The 21,068-nt window shown below is 42.6% G+C and overlaps 3 protein-coding genes across 4 annotated transcripts in view; 1 reads left to right on the top strand and 2 right to left on the bottom strand.

The window, feature by feature from the left end:
• The first annotated feature begins 312 nt into the window (after positions 1–312).
• On the top strand, positions 313–5,379 carry LOC134071426 (interferon-induced protein 44-like). Its single transcript, XM_062528140.1, has 8 exons — positions 313–863; positions 1,190–1,705; positions 1,792–1,843; positions 3,141–3,336; positions 3,537–3,689; positions 3,908–4,079; positions 4,237–4,337; positions 4,558–5,379. The coding sequence occupies exons 2-8, from the start codon at positions 1,222–1,224 to the stop codon at positions 4,744–4,746; spliced, it is 1,347 nt and encodes a 448-aa protein (XP_062384124.1). The 5' UTR covers positions 313–863; positions 1,190–1,221; the 3' UTR covers positions 4,747–5,379.
• Positions 5,302–9,020, bottom strand: rabgap1l2 (RAB GTPase activating protein 1-like 2). 2 transcript variants are annotated; one of them, XM_062528160.1, is made up of 8 exons: positions 8,847–9,020; positions 8,138–8,200; positions 7,587–7,694; positions 7,391–7,495; positions 7,204–7,287; positions 7,031–7,102; positions 6,405–6,599; positions 5,302–6,101 (listed from the first exon to the last, which is right to left on the bottom strand). In XM_062528160.1, the coding sequence occupies exons 1-8, from the start codon at positions 8,955–8,957 to the stop codon at positions 5,880–5,882; spliced, it is 960 nt and encodes a 319-aa protein (XP_062384144.1). In that variant the 5' UTR covers positions 8,958–9,020; the 3' UTR covers positions 5,302–5,879. The 2 variants fall into 2 exon arrangements, with proteins under 2 accessions (XP_062384144.1, XP_062384136.1); XM_062528152.1 differs by having other exon boundaries at positions 5,304–6,101; positions 7,587–7,697; positions 8,847–9,017.
• A 6,776-nt stretch (positions 9,021–15,796) lies between these two features.
• fam163aa (family with sequence similarity 163 member Aa) overlaps positions 15,797–21,068 on the bottom strand; it is a 12,400-nt gene continuing 7,128 nt past the window's right edge. The window contains exons 2-5 of the mRNA XM_062528127.1: positions 17,144–17,256; positions 16,856–16,880; positions 16,597–16,711; positions 15,797–16,253 (exon numbers count right to left, since the gene is read on the bottom strand). Of these exons, the coding sequence (XP_062384111.1) occupies positions 15,855–16,253; positions 16,597–16,689 (492 nt within the window). The 5' untranslated portion in view covers positions 16,690–16,711; positions 16,856–16,880; positions 17,144–17,256 and the 3' untranslated portion in view covers positions 15,797–15,854. The remainder of the gene's footprint in view (positions 16,254–16,596; positions 16,712–16,855; positions 16,881–17,143; positions 17,257–21,068) is intronic.

The raw sequence follows: 21,068 nt of genomic DNA, 5'->3' as shown, positions 1-21,068 counted from the left end.
TGTGCTGTACTAGGCGCCGGGAATTGCTGACTGTACTGGGATATGGAGGTTTTGGGGTGATACAGTGGTTGGATGAGCGCAAATGGTGGTTGGGTTGTTTATAGCTTATTTGGTATATTAGTGGTGGTTGGTGCTTATTTGTCTAAACCCCATTAGTATTGGAGTGTTATAGGGTAAAATTGAGAATTGTTTACCATTTCAGACCCACTTACAGTGGCCTAGGTGGGTCGTCTGTTTTAAGAGAGGGGATATCAGGCCCCGCCCCTTTTTCAACTCTTGTCTGTTCAGGTGCCTGGGTGGCTGAAGGTGTGCAGGTGATTGAATTTGGGCCTGATTGACCTGCAAATATGAAGGAAGGCTCAGCTCCCAGGGACAGACGAGCTCCCTCTCCACTCCACGTCGACGCTAAACTATTTTGTTTTCGTATGTCTACTGGGCTACATGCCCACCAAGTGTCCGGGTATTACGGTGTCCCGGGAATTGTTGACGTTGACCAAAAATTCAGGAAGTAGATGACGAAAAAAAAAAAAGTTTGATCATTATACAGTATGACCAATATTAGCCTACTGTAGTGGGGCACTGACTTATTTGCATTGTTTGATTGTGAATTATTTATTTCCAAAAGATAACAGCATGGGTTTTAGTATGGGTTCATAATGAGCACAATTGCGCAAATCTGGTTTCGATTCATAACAACTGAAAGCACATGGGTCCCGGGTGCAGTAGGCTAGCCTACGGTCGCTGTGAAGTTTCGATTTTAGGAACGGCAGTACAGTCCCTTTCGGCTATAAGCTTACGAAGTGCGAATATTGACGTAGACTGCTCGAAATTGTATTAACCCACCAAACTTGCTGTGAATCCTGGTAAGCCTTGCATTACTTTAACGTGTTTGTTACTGTCCTACGTTATGACTAGACAACACAAGAACGTTTGTTGGACTTTGTATCCTAACATATTCGCCTACCTTTTATTTAGACGTTTTTTTACTGTGCTTATAGATTAGCCTAGATCAAAATATAAACGTACTTACTTGTAAGGATACGCTGGCTTTCAACATATGAGTAGTAGGCTAGCCAGCCACATAGCCTACTGTATCATCACATTATAAACACTGAAACGTGGGTAGGTTATTGTCATAGCCCATGTCTTTATATTTCAAGACGTGAAGTTGATTATTACTTCTCCTTAGTGTTTTGTAGGTGTCCCTCTGTAAGGACCATCATGAGCGTCATAACATCCAAACTGACCAGAGACCAAGAGAAGAAGATCTGTTCTATGTTTGGCCATGCCAAACTCAGTCTGATATTCAAAGCTAGTGTCCATGGATATCATAGTAATAACTTTCACTATAAGTGCAGTCAACAAGGCCCTACCCTCACTGTTGCTTACAACAATTCAGGATTCATATTTGGGGCATACACTAGTAAAGATTATGCACGAACAGGGCAAAATATTATCGATGAAAAAGCTTTTTTGTTCAGCCTTGATGGAAGAGAGCAGAACCCTGAGCCTTATCGTGTTACAAGTACTGGCCAGTACTCCTTCATTGATGGAGCCACTGGTCCACATTTTGGGTCTCTGGTCTTCCTCTTCAACAATGTAGCCACCATCCAAAGTAACCCAGGGAATGTCTTCAACTTTGATCCATTAAAAATGCATGGAAATGATTTGCAATTGACTGAGTTTGAAGTCTACAGAGTTGAGGGTGAGTAGGATGTTAAGCTACACAATGTTTATTGAACGTAATGAAACACACAAATTCCATTCAATCCCTATCCTGTGTCTCTTTAGAGTGTGATGCTCTCTTGACAAAGCCTTGGAGGAATGTCACATGGAATGCTGAGTATGTCAGTTTTACTTTAATGATATTAGCCACACCAAACACTTTGTCTAATTTCACTACACAAGGACACACTGTTTGACACTAAACTCCTTCTCAAATCTCAGTTGAGATTGAGAGTCCCTCTGGATAGGGTTTATTCCTGTATTACTTCCAGGGGCATAATCAGCAGTGAAATTAATCTTATTTTTTTATTAAATTAAACTCTACCAAATAATTTCAGGAGTGCAGCAAACATTTCTAGTAAGAAAGTGTTTTAAATGTTGTTCACTCAATAATAAAAAAAAATAGGCCTACACATCCATATCTGTTTGACCCTGTCGCCATTAACGCAGCCATTGGTCGTGTTAGACTGCTCTAACTGACCTCAAATAAAGACCGTCGGACTACCGGATTGGATCCTGGGTTTTTGGTGGTTTACAAACGGAAGTCAGTGGAATCCTTTCCAGATTATTTTTTCATATTAGGCCTACTTAATTTGATTGGTCTATGGATCGGGGTTTGTGACAGACAGTGAAGGCCAGGAGATTTGAGTGCTTCGTGGAACATTCTTACCCATGGTTTCATGTTATCCAATATCCACGTGCATGTCTTTGCACTTCAAAATATGTGATTATGTCAGATAATTGTTTTTAACTAGATGCCAAGACAATTGCGAAAATGTGCAAAATACAATTTTTCGATCATTATCATCCTCAAATTGATATTTTATTTTAAAACTACAGCATTACAACAGATCATTAACAAAAACCTTTCTGTGGGCAGGAATTTGGATCACACTAGGTCATTCCATAATATTTTACAATAGAAAAGGTGTGCGTATAACTTTCCATCCCATTGAATTGTGTGTTTGCAAATAGACTGAAACGTCAAGAAAAATGCCTACTTATACTACTTTTTTGGGTGTAAACACACTGGGCTCTTCAACCAGATAGCAGTAGGTCTATATGTTGTACTAATGAATCTCTGGCCACTTGCTAATGTCATCTGCCCATTCTGTATCAGTTCAGGATCAGGCAAACAATCACCATTAACTAATACTAATTTATTTGTTTCAGATGTCCACACCAACACAAACATTGAAAGGATGCATATCTAAGAAAGTTGCCGTGAAACATTTATTTAGCCTTCAACAGATGTAGACTAAAAACAAATTAGAATAAATCATATTTAGATTTTAGATGATAGTTTAAATCAAGGTGACATGATAATTACCCTGTGAAACAACGTTTTGAAACTCTCAACACCATATGCATGAATGAGGGGGAAAAAAAGAGAATAGTTTGATGATTCATTTTAGGACGAAAAAGGGCCTAATGGAGACCATTGCAAACTGGAAGTCTGGCGTTAACTCAGTGGACCAGGCCCGGATACTGCTTGTTGGGCAGGTGGGGGCTGGGAAGTCAAGCTTCTTCAACGCTGTCAGTTCAGTCTTCAAAGGTCATGTGACAAGTCAGGCCAACACAGGCACTGCAGGGACCAGTCTGACCACACAGGTATTTGCAGCCATGTTGCACAAAACAACACACATACTGTACACATCTTGATAGCCACTCAGTGAACACACACTGCACACTTGAATGTTTTGCTGATTTCCACATATACTGTACTGTATAAAGAGCTGTGTTAGTGGAAGTTTTGAAGTTTACATAACACAATACAGCACACCCGATGGATTGTTTTTTATATCCGTCAGTTCCGCACCTACTCTGTCAGAGGAGGACCCAGTAAGAAGGCCCTGCCTATTGTTCTGTGTGACACCATGGGACTGGAAGAGGGCTTAAATGCTGGTCTGGATATTGAAGATTTCACAAGCATCCTCAAGGGACATGTACAAGACCGCTACCAGGTAACTTTTATTTATTGTTTAAGTTTCCTTTTGTGTTTACAATTACAATAAACTGAGAGTAAGATATGGACAAATGTATTGGGTTACCTGGTCGTTACACCTGTAGGAGCTTTTATGACACCCCTCTCTAAATAGTATAACTATGGCAGCTTCCACAAAAGTTTTCCCAAAAAATGTTTGAATGGTTAGATGAAAAGACTGCTGTTTTACTGTTTCAGTTCAACCCATCAATGCCCATACAAGAGGACGCTCCTGGTTTCCGCAAGTCTTTCACACTGAAGGACAAGATCCACTGTGTGGTCTATGTGATTGACACCGCCAAAGTCAAACTCCTCCCAGCCAGAATGGTAGAGAAATTTGCTGCTTTCCGCAGGAAAACCAACCAGCTAGGTCAGTGGTGCACTGAGATAAGAGCACCACAAGATGGCGCTGCTAAATTTCTCACAATTATGTAGACAGTTGTCATCCCTAACAATTATTGCTACAACAAAATGTTGGTGAGAACATACCAACATACTTATTTTGTCTCCCTTGCTTGATACTGTAGGTATTCCTCAGCTTGTGCTCATGACCAAGGTGGATGAGGCCTGTCGCTTAGTTGCAGAGGACCTGACAAATGTTTACTGCAGCCGGACCATTGAGGCAATGGTGAGGGGTACATGAGCCCTAATTTAGATTAAGAGAAAAGTGCAAAGTCAGACAATAACCAAAGTGTCTTGTGCATGAAGTGGCGTGTTTAAGCATTGAGCTGACCCACCAATGTTTGTGCTTAGGATGTTGCTCATGGTATGAAATTATGAAATAGATTTTGCCCATTCTTTAAATCCTCCGACTAATTTAGTATTACATTTGGGCCGGATTCTTATAGATGCGTGATGTTGCTGCCCAGCTGGGGGTGTCCATGTCAGCTGTGATCCCGGTGAAGAACTACAGTCAGGAACTGGAGCTGGACCTGCACACAGACATCCTGCTACTCAACTCCGTAGTCCAGATGCTTCGGGTGGCAGAGAGCTACTTTGATGATCTCTTCATGGACGAAGAAGAGAAGGCTGACTAGGACTTTCATTTGTGGAGCTCTGACTTCACTGCATGATTAAGAATCTTTATGCTTATCCTTTATCTCCTCTCAAGTTCATGTGGTAATGTAGATGGATAATGTAGATCCATCAGGTTTCAAACACTTTGTTTTTTCCTGAGGTATCAGTATACAAATTGAATGCAAGTCATATATTATGTTAGAGTATGGTTGAGTCATGGTATACCCTCAATACTGATAAATATAAATATGGATGTATATCTCGATAATCAACTTTTTCAGTTTAATGGCATTAATTTAGCTTAATCGATGTTTCCTGTGAACCATACATCATATTTGCAATATAAGATAGTATATGACATCATTGAGCTGTGATTGCCTTCTTGCAACAGTATTCAAAGGTAGAGTCTAGGAAATGTCATTCTTTGGTATTCTCTTTGGGTTTTTTGTTTGTTTGTTTGTTTAAATGTTCATTTTTGTCAACATGAGACCTATAGGTTTACATTATGTGGAGGTGAATGTTTCACCGGTGTTACCATTGATCTTGATCATGATAAAATGTTTCGTCTTTACAGTATATTTGTTAGATTGTTGGATTGTTGAATTAGGGCAAAATGCCAAGATGCTCTGTTAATAAACAAGATTTAGCAGGGAGTGAGTGTCTCGCCTCATATTGGTCTGGTCATAAGGTCATATGAAACTTGTTTATTTTTTTTAGTTGTCACTAATAAATACTGCCCACAAGTCATAGAAACATTGGCACATATAAAAGTAAAAAATCACAAATAGCTTAACATAAGCTGGGACCATCAGCATCCACAATTCATCAGAAGGGTGATATTTCTGTCTTCCTCAGAAGGTTTCCTAAGCCAGAACATGTTTCTGATGGGAGGTTTACCACTTATTCTGAGTGAACTTCTCCCAGCCAGTCACCAAGCCTTGGACTTGTCTCCTGTAAGCCTCGTTGAGCAACCGCCTTTCACTAAGGGAGCGAGAGAGTGTTCAGGACTGACTGTCTCTCTTAACAGTAGCTTCTGCTCAGCACCCCCTTCCGACTCCAAGCAGCAGTTAAGGGGGCACCTCCATATCATACTGTAGCTCTCATGCTTCTCCCTCTGGATTCCCATGAAACAGTTCTGGCGTCCAGTTCGTCCTCACACATGAGCCTTCCTGGCCTCTCTCAGCGCCAGCGAGAGTCTCCTGGCGCTCACCCACCCGGACCGAGAGGTGCTGACCGGCGCCAGGATGTCGTCTCGCGGTGTGGAGGCCTGCACGCCGGTGGTGGCCATCCTCAAGGAGCCGAGGGTCTTCCTCAGCCAGCCGTTCTTGGCTGCTTGGAGGTCAGTGGTCAGCGCTCCGTTCTGGTGCTCCAGTTCCTGCCAGAGGGTCCAGCATCTCAAATTAACCCAATACAGTAATTTCCCCACATATAAGCCGCATTGTGTATAAGCCGCAGGACAGTGTTTTTATGCAAGTTAAAAGAAACAAAACCATATTAACTGCCCACCTTGTATTAACCTCATAGCTGAAGAAATTTTGCAAAATCAATGTATAAGCCGCGGCTAATAGTTGGGAAATTACGGTAAATCTACCGTTCTTCTGTGATAACAAGCAAAGCTAGATTTCCCAGGATGTTGTTTTGTTTACTATGCAGATTGATAATATGGGTCAGAACTTGCCTGTATCCTGCACTTAGCCTCCACCATCTGAAGCTTGGTCTGGGCCAGCTCTTTCTCCAGCTCGCGGACCTGGTCTTGGAGCAGGTCCTTCTCTCTGCTTGGTGAAGGTTTTGTTGAAGTTCTTGATTCCTCTGTTTGAAGTGTTCCGTCCACGCTGAAGAGCATGCAGCACTTTTCACATTCCATCACTTTGCTCTGCGGAAACAACACCCACGGGAGTGTTATTTACATTTTGCATTTACATGTATTCATTTAGCTGACGCTGTTATCCTAAGTGACTTATATGTCAACTTTAGTACAAAGGATTGCATCGTCTCCAGAGCAGCCTGGGGTTAAGTACCTTGATCAAGGGCACAGCAAGCTGGGAATATTTATTTATCAATTTAGATCTACTTTTGTATTTGTATTAATGAAAACATTAATGTGCACATATGCCACTGTTTGGAGTACAGGGTGTATTTAATCAATCATTTAGGCCTGATTTAAGGCATGCTGGCTTACATTTGTTAGAATATGCTTCCTGAGAACCAGCCCCATGACCTTGGTGTTATCATTGGTGGCGATGCCAGTTACTGTAATGTGCAGGAACACAGTGATATTGGAGCACAGTGATATTGGGGTCTTACCTTAATTGAAGCCATTTCCTCATCATTGGCCGTTTGCTGTCTTTCAAGTCTTGCATTTAGCTGAGAGCAGATCTAAAGATGAGGCAAAAAAATAAATAAAATAAAGTTGCCATTTTGCAAATCTTTGGAAAACACAGTAGTATGCAGTGCAGATAAAGCTACCCACAGCATACCTGCTTGTAATCGGCTATGATGCTGTTTGCCCTGTTGACATCTGCTCCTGCCTTGTCCAGCTCTTTTCTGAATACCTCCTTCAGCTGTTGACATGATGATCACGTTATTGGCATTCACACAAAGTAGATAAATAAGGTGATTGATTGACGGTAGGCGAGTAGGTAGAAATAGGAAGATCCACTGTACCTGAGTGGCCTCCTCTTCTGTCTCTTTCTTCTCTTCTTCTGCCACTTCCAAATGGTGCCTGGTTTTCAAAAGCTCCTGTGTTAGTTCATCAACCTTGTCCTCAGCCTGAGAAGATATGTTGCACAGATGTACAGATGTTATGAACATGGACAAGAACTCAGACTCATTTCTATACAGTTAGTACGTCTTCACTGACCTGGTCTAAGGCATTCCTCAGTGCAATCTTGCTGGTGACGAGTTCATGGGCCAGGTGATCATTCTCTTGCTCCAGGCGCAGACTTGTTTCGTGAAGACGTACGTTCTCCTGCTGTCAATGACAAACACGGTCTCTCAGTTTGGTATTGCTACAGTACATGACATCCCCACCACAGAGAGATGTTCAAGTTTAAAGGTCCATTAGGTTTTTCGTAATACAAATGCCTTTTTTAGAAATTGTTTCATTGCTCTTTCAATGTTAATTCCATACTCAAATTTGACATAAATATTTATTTTTCCTCTAAGCTCCGTTATTTAGTGTTTCCATTAATAGTAGCCTACGCTAACACTCTTACTAATAATCATAGTGAAAACACACACACACACACACACACACACACACACACACACACACACCACATGGAACACTGCCTGGTTGTGGAAGTGAACAACAGGCTGTGTCTGTGTGCTTAGGGAGTGTGGGGGTGCAAGTGATAAGTGATACTTGGAGATTCAGGGTGGGACTGGGGCAGGAATGGGGCAAGTGCTCACCTGGTATCTGTCATGAGGGTCTTCTTGCCTAAGCTTCTTAGACGGTACCTGTGAAGTGGGGACCTGTGGCAAAGTGGGGGGAGGGGTTGCAAATCTGTAATTTTGGAACAGTCACTGTAATATTGTCAGAAGCTTAGCTTTTGCTGATCTCTTCTTTTATTGCAAAATCTTGTCCACTGATATTTTGAAGTGAATATAATGAAAATTTAACAAGATCGTTAACATTTTCAACACAAAATGAGTACATTAGTACAGCCTAAAAATGTCTCATATTGACAAAATCAGTGCATCTCAGATTGTTTCGACACACTGTGTGAGTGTGCAGTGGCAGAGCACAGCCTCTAGAGGGCACTAAATCTGCTGTATGTGCACCAAAACAGATGAGTGTTTGTATTACTGTAACACCAGATTATAACATTATGAACAGATGATTATAGCATTACTTAACATCTGTTCTCTATAAATGTACTATCTAGTACTATTATTGCTTAGCTATTGGGTATAAACTTAAACTATAAACTATATAGCATTGTTTTATGTGTAATATTTATACACAGTTTAACTTGCCTTTCCTTACCTGAATAATGAAATAGACTATAATAACTTCAACAAACATTTAAACATTTGTATCATCCTAGACAGCACATTACCCAGTATTTCTGACAACTTATAATAGCAATGTATCCTATTGGTGTGATGCAGGACTCACTGGTTGTTTGGGTAAGGACTCCGCCACTAAGCTGGCCAGGATCTCCTCCTCGGACATCTGGTCGATGATGTGGGCATTGTAAGCCACAGAGATAGACACTTCTTCCATCATGTTTGCAGTGTATGTGAGTGTGAGAGTGAAAGAGAGAGAGGGTTGACCTGCTGTTATCAAGATGAAGTAGACAGACACGCCAGCAACAGGTTCAGCAGGCGCTGACACACTGTCACACGGCACCTTGTATCCCAACAAGGAGGGGAGGGGCCACACTTAAGATTGGTGCTCACACCCACCTTTTTTTTGTCCGTATTGTTTTCATGTGCAGCACAATAGGCTGCACAACTCATGAGTTTTCTGGGAGGCTCTTGAAACTGAACAGAGAGCAGGCGTTCTGTAGCAAAGTAGATTTGCATGAACTTAAAATTAATAACAATGCTGTACTCACATGTGCTTGTTGTTCAGTTGAATGTATCTGATAGGGGCTGTTTTGTTGATACTCCTACTTCTCATACCAGTGGTTTAGCAGTGACTCTCCTATGTACAAATACAGCACCTCAAAACATAAGAAGAAGTGACAACCTCTTATTCCCCAGAAAGGCTATTAGTGTCTTTACCGGGACAAACTCAACCATCTTGATTTTTAGTGACCTTTAGCTCTCGCCAGTGTTCCCTCACCTAGCATAGCCGTCTGTGTTTCTTTAAAAGAACGTGTGAAACTCCGACTCTCTCTGTAAGCTGCGTGGGGCAGGGTGCCCCTGGCATACAGGCTCTCTAGCCTCTCGAGAGGAGCAGGTGCCAGTAAATTCCTGTGGCCCATAAGCTGCTTAAGTCAGTCCCTAAGTCGGCCCTATCCTCTCTCCCCTTATGCAGTGGGAGCCACGGAGACAGAGTGCTCACCGCGCACTCATGCGAAATAACACACAAGTAAATAACCGCCACATGTAAATAGCACAATATACCTGTTGGGCTTGGGTGCTTTCATCCACTGTTTGTAGGTCAGTTTGGTTTTATTGGCCCCATAAACAGGGCTGGGTGCGTCAGAATTGCAGGTTCATGATAAGAGTGGGGGTAATGGAATGAGTTGAATTCGTCTAAGGAGAGCACTCAGGTAGTGGCTGACCCTTGCCCCTATCCTGCAATGTTCAAGTGAAACCACAGCATCCAGATCCAGATTGGCATGATATCGATCTTGTAGACCCCTTCGTGGCTCACGACACAGAAAAGGTGTGTGCATGTTGGGGTCAGAAAACTTTCCATCATTGAATTGTGTATGTGAATAGACTGAAACGTCAAGAAAAATGTCAACTTGTATACATTCCGGGCTTGTCAACCAGATGGCCGTGTATGTCGTGCTAATGAATCTCTGGCCTCTTGCTAACGTCGTCTACCCATTCTGTTATCAAATCAGGATCAGGCAAGCAATTAGCCACTAGCTGATACAAATTCACAGTCCTTGGGTGACACATGACAGCTCAACATGCATGCTGCTCCATATTTCTGACACCATACTGCATGCACATTTTATGTTTTATAAACATAAAACTTTTGAAAAAACAAGAAAAGATATGAACAGAATCAGGAATAGGCCTTCAATAAAGTGCATAAAATGTCTGTTTTGAAATTGATATTATGGCAAAAATACGTTTTTCAAAAATGGGTCTCTCTCGCTCTCTCTCTCTCTCTCTCTCTCTCTCTCTCTCTCTCACACACACACGCGCGCAGACACACACACACACACACACACACACAAAACTCCCCTCCCTACTGAGTGTGAGGATAACAATAATATCCAATACTTTCTCCAGGAAGACCTGAAACTAATATCCAATATTTCCCCTAATTTGATATGAGGGTGCTAAAAATGAGTCATCAGTAATGCTTTTAGGAGTTTTTGTCATAGGCAACAGTGATACCATAGAGTAAACTCAATTAGTAATGTCATAGCCGTTCAACTTTCCCCATGAACACCTGAAACTGCTCACTCATGCACAACAATGATAATCACATTGAGATTTGTGTTCTCTTTCACAAGACCAGCCCGTACTTTGTGTGGGAACAAAAACTGCAATTACAGATCCAAGAGTCTTACCAGTCACACAGGGTGTGGAGGTGTGAATGCAAGAGGAAGCTTCTGTTTCTAGTTTTAGTGAATTGTTTAGTTGTGGTCCAACTAGTAATTCAGAAGTCACATTGCACTGTTCAGGACTTCCAAATGAGATAAGGAATTTGAAGTCACCACAACCATCACCACAATATCATACACTAAGAATGGTACGGCTAAATAGTATAACATCTTAATGAAAATGCATACAGTATCTGGCTTAAAAGAGAATTCATTAATGAATGGAGAAAGTGCTATACCATAAACTGCAAAAAGTAAGCATTACACTGTTAAGCTCATAAGCCACTGTTGTACTCAGACAATGTTTGTGCTAGAGCTGACAAATGACACACACATGAGAGAAAATCCTTTCCTCGGCAGAAAGCACATAGTATAGCTGCTCTGAAAAGAAAAACAAGAAGAGATATTTTGACAATGGCCCCGAGGGATGCCATATTTCATGTCTTTTGTCAGCTGATGAGAAAAGTGTTCTGTTCCAGCACTCAAGTTGAATAAGCTTTGAGGCTGAACAGGATTTAAGACAGGTTCTACAGGTATCGCAGCATATATTGAATGAAAAAGCTTACTGAATGAAGCCTTGAAATCACAAGAATGCAGACATGAAAACACCCATCACACTCTGTTCCAGTTCTCTTTGATAAACAGCTTGGACAGATACACAGATAGATACACACACAAACGGCTCAGATGTGATACAGTCTTATCTGAGAATTTAAGTAAGGGATGTTCAATTCACTATCCAGGTCACTCCACTACTTGGAAGATAGATGTCATCATGGAGCCACTCCAAACACTTCAAGCTCCAGTCATGCAAGACATAAAATAACTTAACGAATCAAAATAATTGTATAGTTTTACAATAACCGCGTAATACACTACACTACGTCAGTATAACCCACACTCTAATCTGTCATATTGTCATGGACATTAAACATTGAAATGTTTTGTGCAAATCATTTTTACAAATCATCATAAAATAATTTGTTATAATGTATTAACCCTTTCATGCGCAACGTCCACATGCGTGGACAGTAACTTTAACTCTGTTTTCTACTTATTTATCATGTTGATATACACCAATCCACTTCAGGGCAGTTTTAGTAGGTCCTTGGCAATATATTAACAATATGTATCATCTTATATTTGGAATATTGACTGCTTGATGACATCATCAATTCAACATGAGTGACAGTAATGGCCATATGCTGAATGCTTCCATATCTGTAAAAAGCTAGTACTCAAGAAGGCAAAATCATGTAAAAAAAATATTATGCTGTACAGGAGAGTGTGTTGAACAACTCTATGTTTTCAGAAATTAAATCGGATGTAAAATAGAGTTTGTAGACCCTAAAAAGCAACTGTCCACGTATGTGGACGTTGCGCAACAGAGGAGTTAAATGGGCAAAAATTAGATTTTGTAACTAGGACTTTTTTTTTTTTTTTTTTTTCAAATATGATTTTAATTTACAAAGAAACAAACATTTGGTAAACATATTTATAAATAATGACCTAATTACATGTGGTAATGCCAAGGTGGTATGGTAATATGGGGGTAGTAGAGGGTTGGGTGGGTAGTAGAGGGGTGGGTATGAGAGTACTAGAGGTGTGGGTGGATTAGTAGTAGAGGTGGGTAATATGGGGGTAGTAGAGGGGTGGGTGAGGGTCGGTGAGCAATAATGGGGATAGTAGAGGGGTTGGGCGGGTAGTATGGAGGTAGTAGAGAGGTGGGTGGGTAGTATGGGGGTAGTAGAGGGCTGGGTGGGTAGTATGGAGGAAGTAGAGGGCCATAGTTTCCACATTTTCTGTCATTACATTTTATCCTTTTTTACCCCTTTGTTGCGCACTGTCCACATACGTGGACAATAACATAACTTCTATATAAAAGCATATTTTTAAAAAATTCCAACTGATTTTCAATATTGGGCTCATATAGAGTAATAAAATCAATACTAAAAAAATCTAGACACTTTTTTTCATAATGCGTGCATGAAAGGGTTAATGTGTGCATTAAATAAAAGTTATTAAATGAACTAACACTAACCTATGGAAAAAGGTGATACAAATCAAAACCACTATGAAATAATTTTTCATACTGTTCTTTATTTTTATTTCTATATCATTCGATACCAAAAAACCCAAATGTCTACATGCATGGATAGATCATTTTACTTCTCAGTTGACAAAGTGTTGATAGCCAGCCTACCTGAGCCGATGCCTGCAGTAAGCGACACTATAACTGTTCATATTACCAACAACAGAGATGACCTCAGAGAGCGTCATGATGGTCCACTGAACCATCACTGTCTCAACCTCACCATTAGCTTGTAACAGAGAAATGGACTACTATAGCCCTGCTTCATTCAGATACTCTGCCCAGAAAATAAGAGAGGAGCTTCAGTGATTATTTTGAACACACCACGCTGTCCACACAGCCACTGCATATTGGTGTCTTCTTTTTCTGAAGGAGCTCAGTGGTGTGTTTTTCAAGCATCAATGTTCTGCTAATGTGTGGTCTTTATATGGCTCTGGATGGATTGTACTAGATTCTTAATTTCATGTTTCTGAACCTTACAGTGTTAGATTATTTACCTCAGAGGAGCCCATGAAATGAAAAAAGACATGTTTTGGTAAATATATTTTACCGAAGGTTCCTTGTTATGTGAAACCTACATGACAGGGTTTGGGGTAATTGTGTCTTACAGTATGCATGACGTAAACCACAGCCCACTGACCAACCTGTCAACTGCAGTAAATGCTCCAGGCGTCGAGTCAGAGATTCAGAAGAGCCTATATCATCAGAGCTGCCAGGCTGTTGGTAAAGAAAAAAGTGTTGTGCAGGATATTAATCATATTTAGAAAACTGGGTCAATTTTGCAAGCTAGCTAGGGTTTCATCTAACTCATTCTTATATTTCAAGTGCATTCATAAAAATCTGGCCAAAGGAAATATGAGTCTGCGAGCATTTCTATCAGCTGTGTTATTACAATATGGCCAGTCTCCTTATCATGTGAGGAGTATGGAACAGCTGTAGCTTCATAGGGTGCTGTTGTCAAGGGAAAATTTAAAGAAAACACTTTTTTTCAGGATATGCGTTGATAGGAATAACCCTGTATATCATTCCAACTATAATATTTCATGCACATTTCACGTGCCCTCTCATTATTTTCTTAACGTGCAGGTTGTTGGATGGAAATCCATTTTGCCATATGATTCGTCAAAGCATGCATATGTTTGTCAGCATGAAATCAACCAAAAGAAGTGTCCAGGCATTTATAAATATTTATTCATATTCAAAAGGGAACATTCTGTGAAATAGGTGGCTGATGCTCTTGAGGAATTTCGAATGACAAATTAAATAATGTTTTGGGTCTGAGACATTAAAATCAATTTTGAGGGGAAGCTGTAAGTGTTTTGCAGTAAATTGCTGCATTCTACAGTGTAAAGCTATGTGTCACATTATATTAGAAAGTATGCTTACACCAATTTAATGCTAATATTAATGGATATAAAATCATGTAAATATGTAATAAAACCCATGACAGAATTGAATTGATAATTGGTTTTATATGTTGCTTTAGTGTGAATATTCACGACACTTTGTGAACACAGTGAAAAAACTTTAATTTCAGCATTTATATAATTATTATTTCAACATATTTAATAATTCAACAATTTAAAGTCATTTATAACACAGCAGGGAAGTTTTGTGTCCTGGTGAAGGTGTGATAATATTTATAAAGACTATGTCATGGATACATTGGGTCCAAAACCGAACAGAATAAAACACAGGAGAAAGTAGGAAGTGATGTGCACCGTGGAGATGAACATAACGGGACATTCATAGGTGGTACATTGATAGAAACCATACATACAATTAACGGATATTTCACTCATTTAACACTAAACACAATGCTGTTCAAAATGACACACTCTACTCGAAAGAAATCCAAAAAGAAGAGATAATGTGACTGCGTAACATAATGCTCATTATGTAAATGAATAGAACAGCCATAGAAACAAAACCTGTGAATAACAATTCTGGACTTGCACATTTTGCTGTCTCAAAATGAAGAGGCAATGTTCCCCTGGGAAAACAAACTGGTACTGTGGAAAGAATCGTAGAGGTAATTTCATAATAATACAATTCATATCCACTTTCACTCAGACATAGCAGCCCCGAAAAGGTAAATTATATGTACAAATCTGCCCTGCCCCTCACATGTTATGCCTTCGCAGAGAAGTAACCTCTGTTACATTAGAGGGGTCTTTTGGAAGTCTTGTTCTCTTCTCCATTTTAATATCTGGCATACAGTACTTGCATAGAGACAACCTTAAAATTGTTTGACTCTTTTTCTGTTTGCTACAGATCTACAAAATGAAAATAAAACACAGTGATCCTTAGAAGTAAGAGTATCAATTCTCCCAGTCGAGCAACGAGTACATATTTTTAGTAACTTTCTTTTTTTTTCTCCAACTAACAGGATAAAACAGACCGCAGAGAGGGTGAGAGGGGAAAAGAACACTCTGCATAATAGCCCTCACAGTTCATGTCTGTCGAATGAAAAAGAGAAAAGGTTGGCAGCAGAGTGGGGGAAGCTTACAGGAAAGAGGAAAAACTGGATCAAAAACCGAGAACCGAGGACAAGTCGTGAAGGAACCGGGACGGTTGGCATCAGCGGAGGGGGGGATGGCCTGTAGTGAATATGACCTTAACAGGTGACCTCTGTTAAGGTCAGTTTTCCCTGCCTGTGCCATGATGGGTGGCAAAATATATCTTTTTTCAAATCAATCTTTTTTTTTGGGGGGGGGGGGGGGGGGTTGGGGTGTGTGTGTGTGTGTGTGGTCGGGCATCGTGTCCTGCCGTCGTGGGTGTGGCCCCGCCGTCGGCCTCAGACGTCGGTGCTGATGGCGCGGGTGTTGGTGTAGAAGTCGGGCGTGGAGCGGCTGCTCATGGGCGCCGAGTGCAGCGAGGACATGGAGAAGGACGCGGCCGGGTTCTCGTAGTGCGCGGCGGGCATGAAGGCCATGCGCTCGCCGCCGTTGCGCAGGTCGTCCATGGAGCGCATGTAGTAGGGCGAGCACGTCGGGCAGAACTTGTGCGCCGGCGGCAGCTGATGCTGGAGCAGCTGCTGCGACGCCGCCGCCGCCGGCTCGTAGGGCAGCGCGAGAGGAGTGACCGCCGAGCCGTCCACCCCGGGGGCGCTGCACGCGTTGCAGGCAAACTGTGGCTGAGGGTCCCCGGTAGAGCCTGCGTCCACTTCCGAGTCATTCCTCTTGCAGCAGTAATACTGTGGAGAGGCAGTGGTGGTGGTGGTGGTGGGGGGGGGGGGGGGGGGGGGTGAGGTGGAGAGAAGAGGAGAGAGGAGGAGGAGGAGGAGAGAGCAGAAAGAGGAGGAGGAGAGAGCAGGAGGAGGGAGGAGGAGGAGAGAGCAGGAGGAGGGAGGAGGAGGAGGAGGACAAAGGCACAGAGCCAACGGTCAAAATGCAATTCTGTCTGTGAGTATTCTGAGTGTGATGTGTGAGTGTATAAATCCACGTACGTGTGTGTGTGTGTGTGTGTGTGTGTGTGTGTGTGTTTTGGTTCACCAAATCGCGTGTCTACACATTTTAAACGTGACGAGGCCAAATTACCTGGAGTCTACAGTAACACAGCACTGCTATGATACACAGGAGTATCACCGTTGCGAGAATTCCTCCAGTTATGACAACAGTTCCAGCTGTCATCCGACCAGATCTCCATCAAACCCTGCACAATCCAATACAGACAATTACCCAGCAGACATTTGCACAAGCAGAGATGAATTTACTCGTCTTTCACACTAAGCCAAAACAAGCCATTTGCCACCTTAATGTATCCCCAAACACCCAAAAGTCATTGATAATCACTTACATTCAGCAATGTGTGCTTTTAGTACCTGCCGAGATAATAAATGGTTACCATTAAACAACCTAGCAGCATGATGCATAGCTGACACAGAAAACACTCTGGCATTATAGAGGTGCAGAAAAAAGCATGCAGTCAGCCTTCAGTGTGTGTTTCCGTGGCATAGAGACATGAGTGCCTGATTGAGTGCAGTGTGGTGCGGTGTGGTGTGGTGTGTGTGTGTGTGTGTGTGTGTGTGTGTGTGAGTGGGGTGTGTGTGGGGGGTGGGTAGTTGAGCGCAGGAGGTGAACCTACATCAGGAGAGCGGGAGAGGAGGGGCAGGAGGGCACCAGGGGGCCTGTGGGCACAGCTGCAGCTCCGAGGGCACCAGGCATGGGTCACAGCGCCTCGACTGAATGGAGCCTCTGCTGGTCTCACACGCCACACAGAGAACAAACAAAAACAAAAGAAGACAACACAAATTAAAATAGGCCCCCCTGCTCAGCAGTAATGTGCTAAAGGACTGAGCACCACAGTTAGCGTTACAGGACAGAAAGCCTTGTGTTACTACTGTAAGTGGCTGCTCTTGTTGTCAGACAACCATTTTGTCTTCCTTGCCGTGATACCACAGTTACCCACAAGATGGTGTGCAGGTGCACTTGCTACATTACTGTAACAGTATATACATATTATGCATAATGACCTCATATACCACATCACTTGATACACATCTCAATGCAACATGTTACATCATGAAATGAAGCACCAGTGGCGTGACACTTGACTGTTCACAGCTGTTCAGATACAGAAATTATGATTAAATCATAAGGACTGAATGGAGAGAGGTGGCAGGATTTGGCCAACCCAATTGCCAACTGTAATTGGCACTGAATGCCATATTGCTAGAGTGAAAATATGATATACTTCCTGGCATGTACATTAAAGGGCTCGCATGTCTCCCGATATCCAAAGCGAAGAGTATGGATCTGACCACGTATGGTGCCTCTATGAAACCCACAGGAAAGAAAATCAGGCATCGAGAATCAGCCCCACTGGCCTTAAAAGGCCCACCTCTCGGGCAAGAGAACACCGTTGTAGCAGCACAGATTAGCCCAGTTTCCCCAGCTAGCTCTTTTCTTCCTGTCCATTTTGGTTGCAAGTATAAGAGCACTAAATTATATAGGGCGATGGGGAATGCTAATGTGGTTAAAAGCAACGTGCCATCTATTCTCCCTGGAACGTGTCCAAGCACTGAGTTTCCACAGCTCCTCCTCCACCTCCTCCGCCTTCCTTCTCCTCCTCCTCCACCTTCTCCACCTCCTCCGCCTTCCTTCTCCTCCTGGGCCCACGTGAGCAGGGATGGGCATTGGAGGACGTTCGTTCCTCTGGAGCCTCGGCCTCCTCCGAGGGGAACAGGTGTCTCCGACAGCGAGGCGCCGCAGAGAGCTGGCCGTGTTGAGCTTTGAGCTGGCTTACTGGCAAGGGAGCAGGGATGACTACCGTGGGGGGAAATGGGTTTATGAGATACAGAGAGATACTGGCGTAAGAGTCCAGGGTCTGTGAGGACAGATCTGTGGAAGCAGAGGAATCGTATCATATATGAATGTGAGCTGCCAAAGCTCTATCCTCCAGAGAGGAGGCCATAGCTTTGAAAAGAGTGGGCCGTTCAGACAGCACATATATCTGTCTGAGCAAGAGGGATTCAGAGAGACATATCCATCTGAGAGGTCTGCTCACCTCACTACACCATTTCAAACTGGATATGTAATCCTGGATTTTTTTCCCGTTTGAACACTTCTTTGATTTGCGGGTGAATGAAGTACAGTGGTAAAATGGTAAGAAATGGTAAAACTCCATATGGCGTGTGTGTAAGGGTTCAGTTTGTTAAATTGTGGAATTCAATCAGACATATGGATCACTTTTTCCTTTGCTCATGGAAGACTAGGAGCCTGACCGGACTGACATTAAGTAACATAAGAACAAACACCAAACACCGACACACGAGCGCCAAAGGACCAAAAGCATAAGAACCCACAAGACTACACCGTCTGCAAGTCTGCCTTCGGTCCCCATGCCAAAACAAAAGAACGCTTAAAGTAAATGGCTCCTTAAATTGGCCCTTGCTTCCCCTGGAGAGTCCTCTGGTAAATGGAGCATCAATTATGCATGGCGGAGCGTAAGAGACACCGCAGGTGGACAGGCCGCTCCACCACGCTGGCCCCAGCGGATTACATTTCAACCGTCCGATATGATATCGATGCCCGAGTCTCTTAATGAAAAGCTAAGTGTCCGTGTGTGTGTGTATGTGTGTCCGTGTGTATGTGTGTGGGAGTCTGTGTCGGGCGTGGACGTGAGTAGGGGGGTGGTTTGACAGTGTCGGACCCTCGGCGCAGGCACGTCCAGCTGTGGGGAGTGATGCGGCGGTAAGGGGGCTGGGCGGGCCGGCCCGGCGGAGAGGAGAGGAGTGGAGAGGAGCGGAGAGGAGCGGAGGGCAGCGTGACCTGGAGCGGGCCTTGTCAGCGTGCCCGTTCATCATCCGGCTCCCTCTATTACAGCAATGAGTCTGCAGATCAATAGACAGACGCTCGTATATCTCCGTTACCATGGCATCTCGGGGGCCACTGACCCACTTCTCCTTTAACACCACCAACCTCTGTCTCTCTCTCTCTCTCTCTCTCTCTCTGTCTCAGAGCCTCTATCCCTCTCCCCTTTTCTGCAATGTCTCCTTTTCTCCCTGCCCTCCCTCCCTCTCTCTCATTCTCAGGCTTCTATCTCTTGGCCTGACTCCTCATCTTTGATCAGATGGCCTTTATTTAATCCGGTGCTGTTGTGATGCCTCTTCTGTAATGTCAGCGGTCAGCTCTGCTCAGCTCTCCGCGGGAATGCTCTTTTGACTTTCCTTCCTGCCTGTCAGTGGCCAGTTGTCTGCTCTCTCTCTCTCTCTCACCCTCTCTCTCTCTCTCTCTCTTCCTCTCTGACAGGCTGTCTGTTTGAAGGCAGTGAAGGCTACTTGGTGGTCGGGCAGAGTTCACTGTGATTGTTGTGCTGTCGAAATTGCATAGTGATGGGTCAGCTCCAAGTCTTCTTAGTCCATGCCTACACCCGGTATATCAATATGTTTTTTATTCTGTATTCTGAAGTCAGCTTTCTATAGTAAAACTGAAACAAACCGAGTCAAATTTACTGATGAATAGGGTAAATTAAAAGCTCACTAGGGTAAATTAAAAGCTAAATAAAAAATAAAAAATCTTTCATGCATTCGACTGAGCTTATATTCAGCCTTGCTGCTGACAAGGTGCACAGGAAATGACAACACACAGCAGGAGGACACTCTGGGAGTTTTTCCACACACAGAGAATGTGCTCTTGAACCGGTTCAGTACAGAATGTTTTGAACCTTGGTGTGGTTTTTGACCAGGCAGTGCCCTCAGCAGAGGGTGTTGCATGCTTAAACAAAAGTTAAAGGGACACTTCACCGATTAGCATTAAGCTTTTTATCTTTAGAAAACCAGTCATGTTTTTGAATGGTTGTGCATCATTCCCTCAGTTTGCCTTAAGATGGGAGAAATACGGATTTCAATGTTGGACTTCCTGCTTTCAATGATGTAAAAATAAATCATTTTACATCATTGAAAGCAGGAAGTCCGATTCATGGGTTTCATTGAAATCCGTATTTCTCCCATCTCAAGGCAAACTGAGGGAATGATGCACGACCATTCAAAAACATGACTGGTTTTCTAAAGATACAAATGCTAATCGGTGAAGTGTCCCTTTAATGACATGCATAAACAAGAGATAGTAATGACAGTGGTAGTCCCATAAAAGAAATGATGCTACAGTAGTGAACTCCTGCAGTTTAATGCTAGTTGTCTAGTTTTGTTTACTTGTGGCAACAGTTGATACAGAAAACTCGCCCTTTTAGCCTCTGAATGGTAGAATGATACACTCACTCAAGATCACAGAAAAAAACCCCAACTATTTCTTGGTTCCAGCTCCGAACCAAAGTACCATGTTCGGTTTTTGTTTGGTCAAAATGACAGTTTTTGTTTGGTCAAAATGACGGTTCAAATGTTGGTTCACGAATGCCAACAGAAACTGGTTCTCTGTCGGTGAAAAATGGCTATCCGAGTCAGCTTCCCAAGAATGAATAAGTGAATTGAATGATGAGCATAAAGATATAAAAGAATCTTTCAAAATAAACTGTAATTCTTTTTTTTTTTAAGATTATTTTTTGGGGCTTT

Source organism: Sardina pilchardus, chromosome 2 (assembly GCF_963854185.1).
Source record: "Sardina pilchardus chromosome 2, fSarPil1.1, whole genome shotgun sequence".
In the NCBI taxonomy this organism is placed as follows: domain Eukaryota; kingdom Metazoa; phylum Chordata; class Actinopteri; order Clupeiformes; family Clupeidae; genus Sardina; species Sardina pilchardus.
Note: the sequence above shows the minus strand (reverse complement) of the source record. Positions and strands in the feature narration are given on the sequence as shown.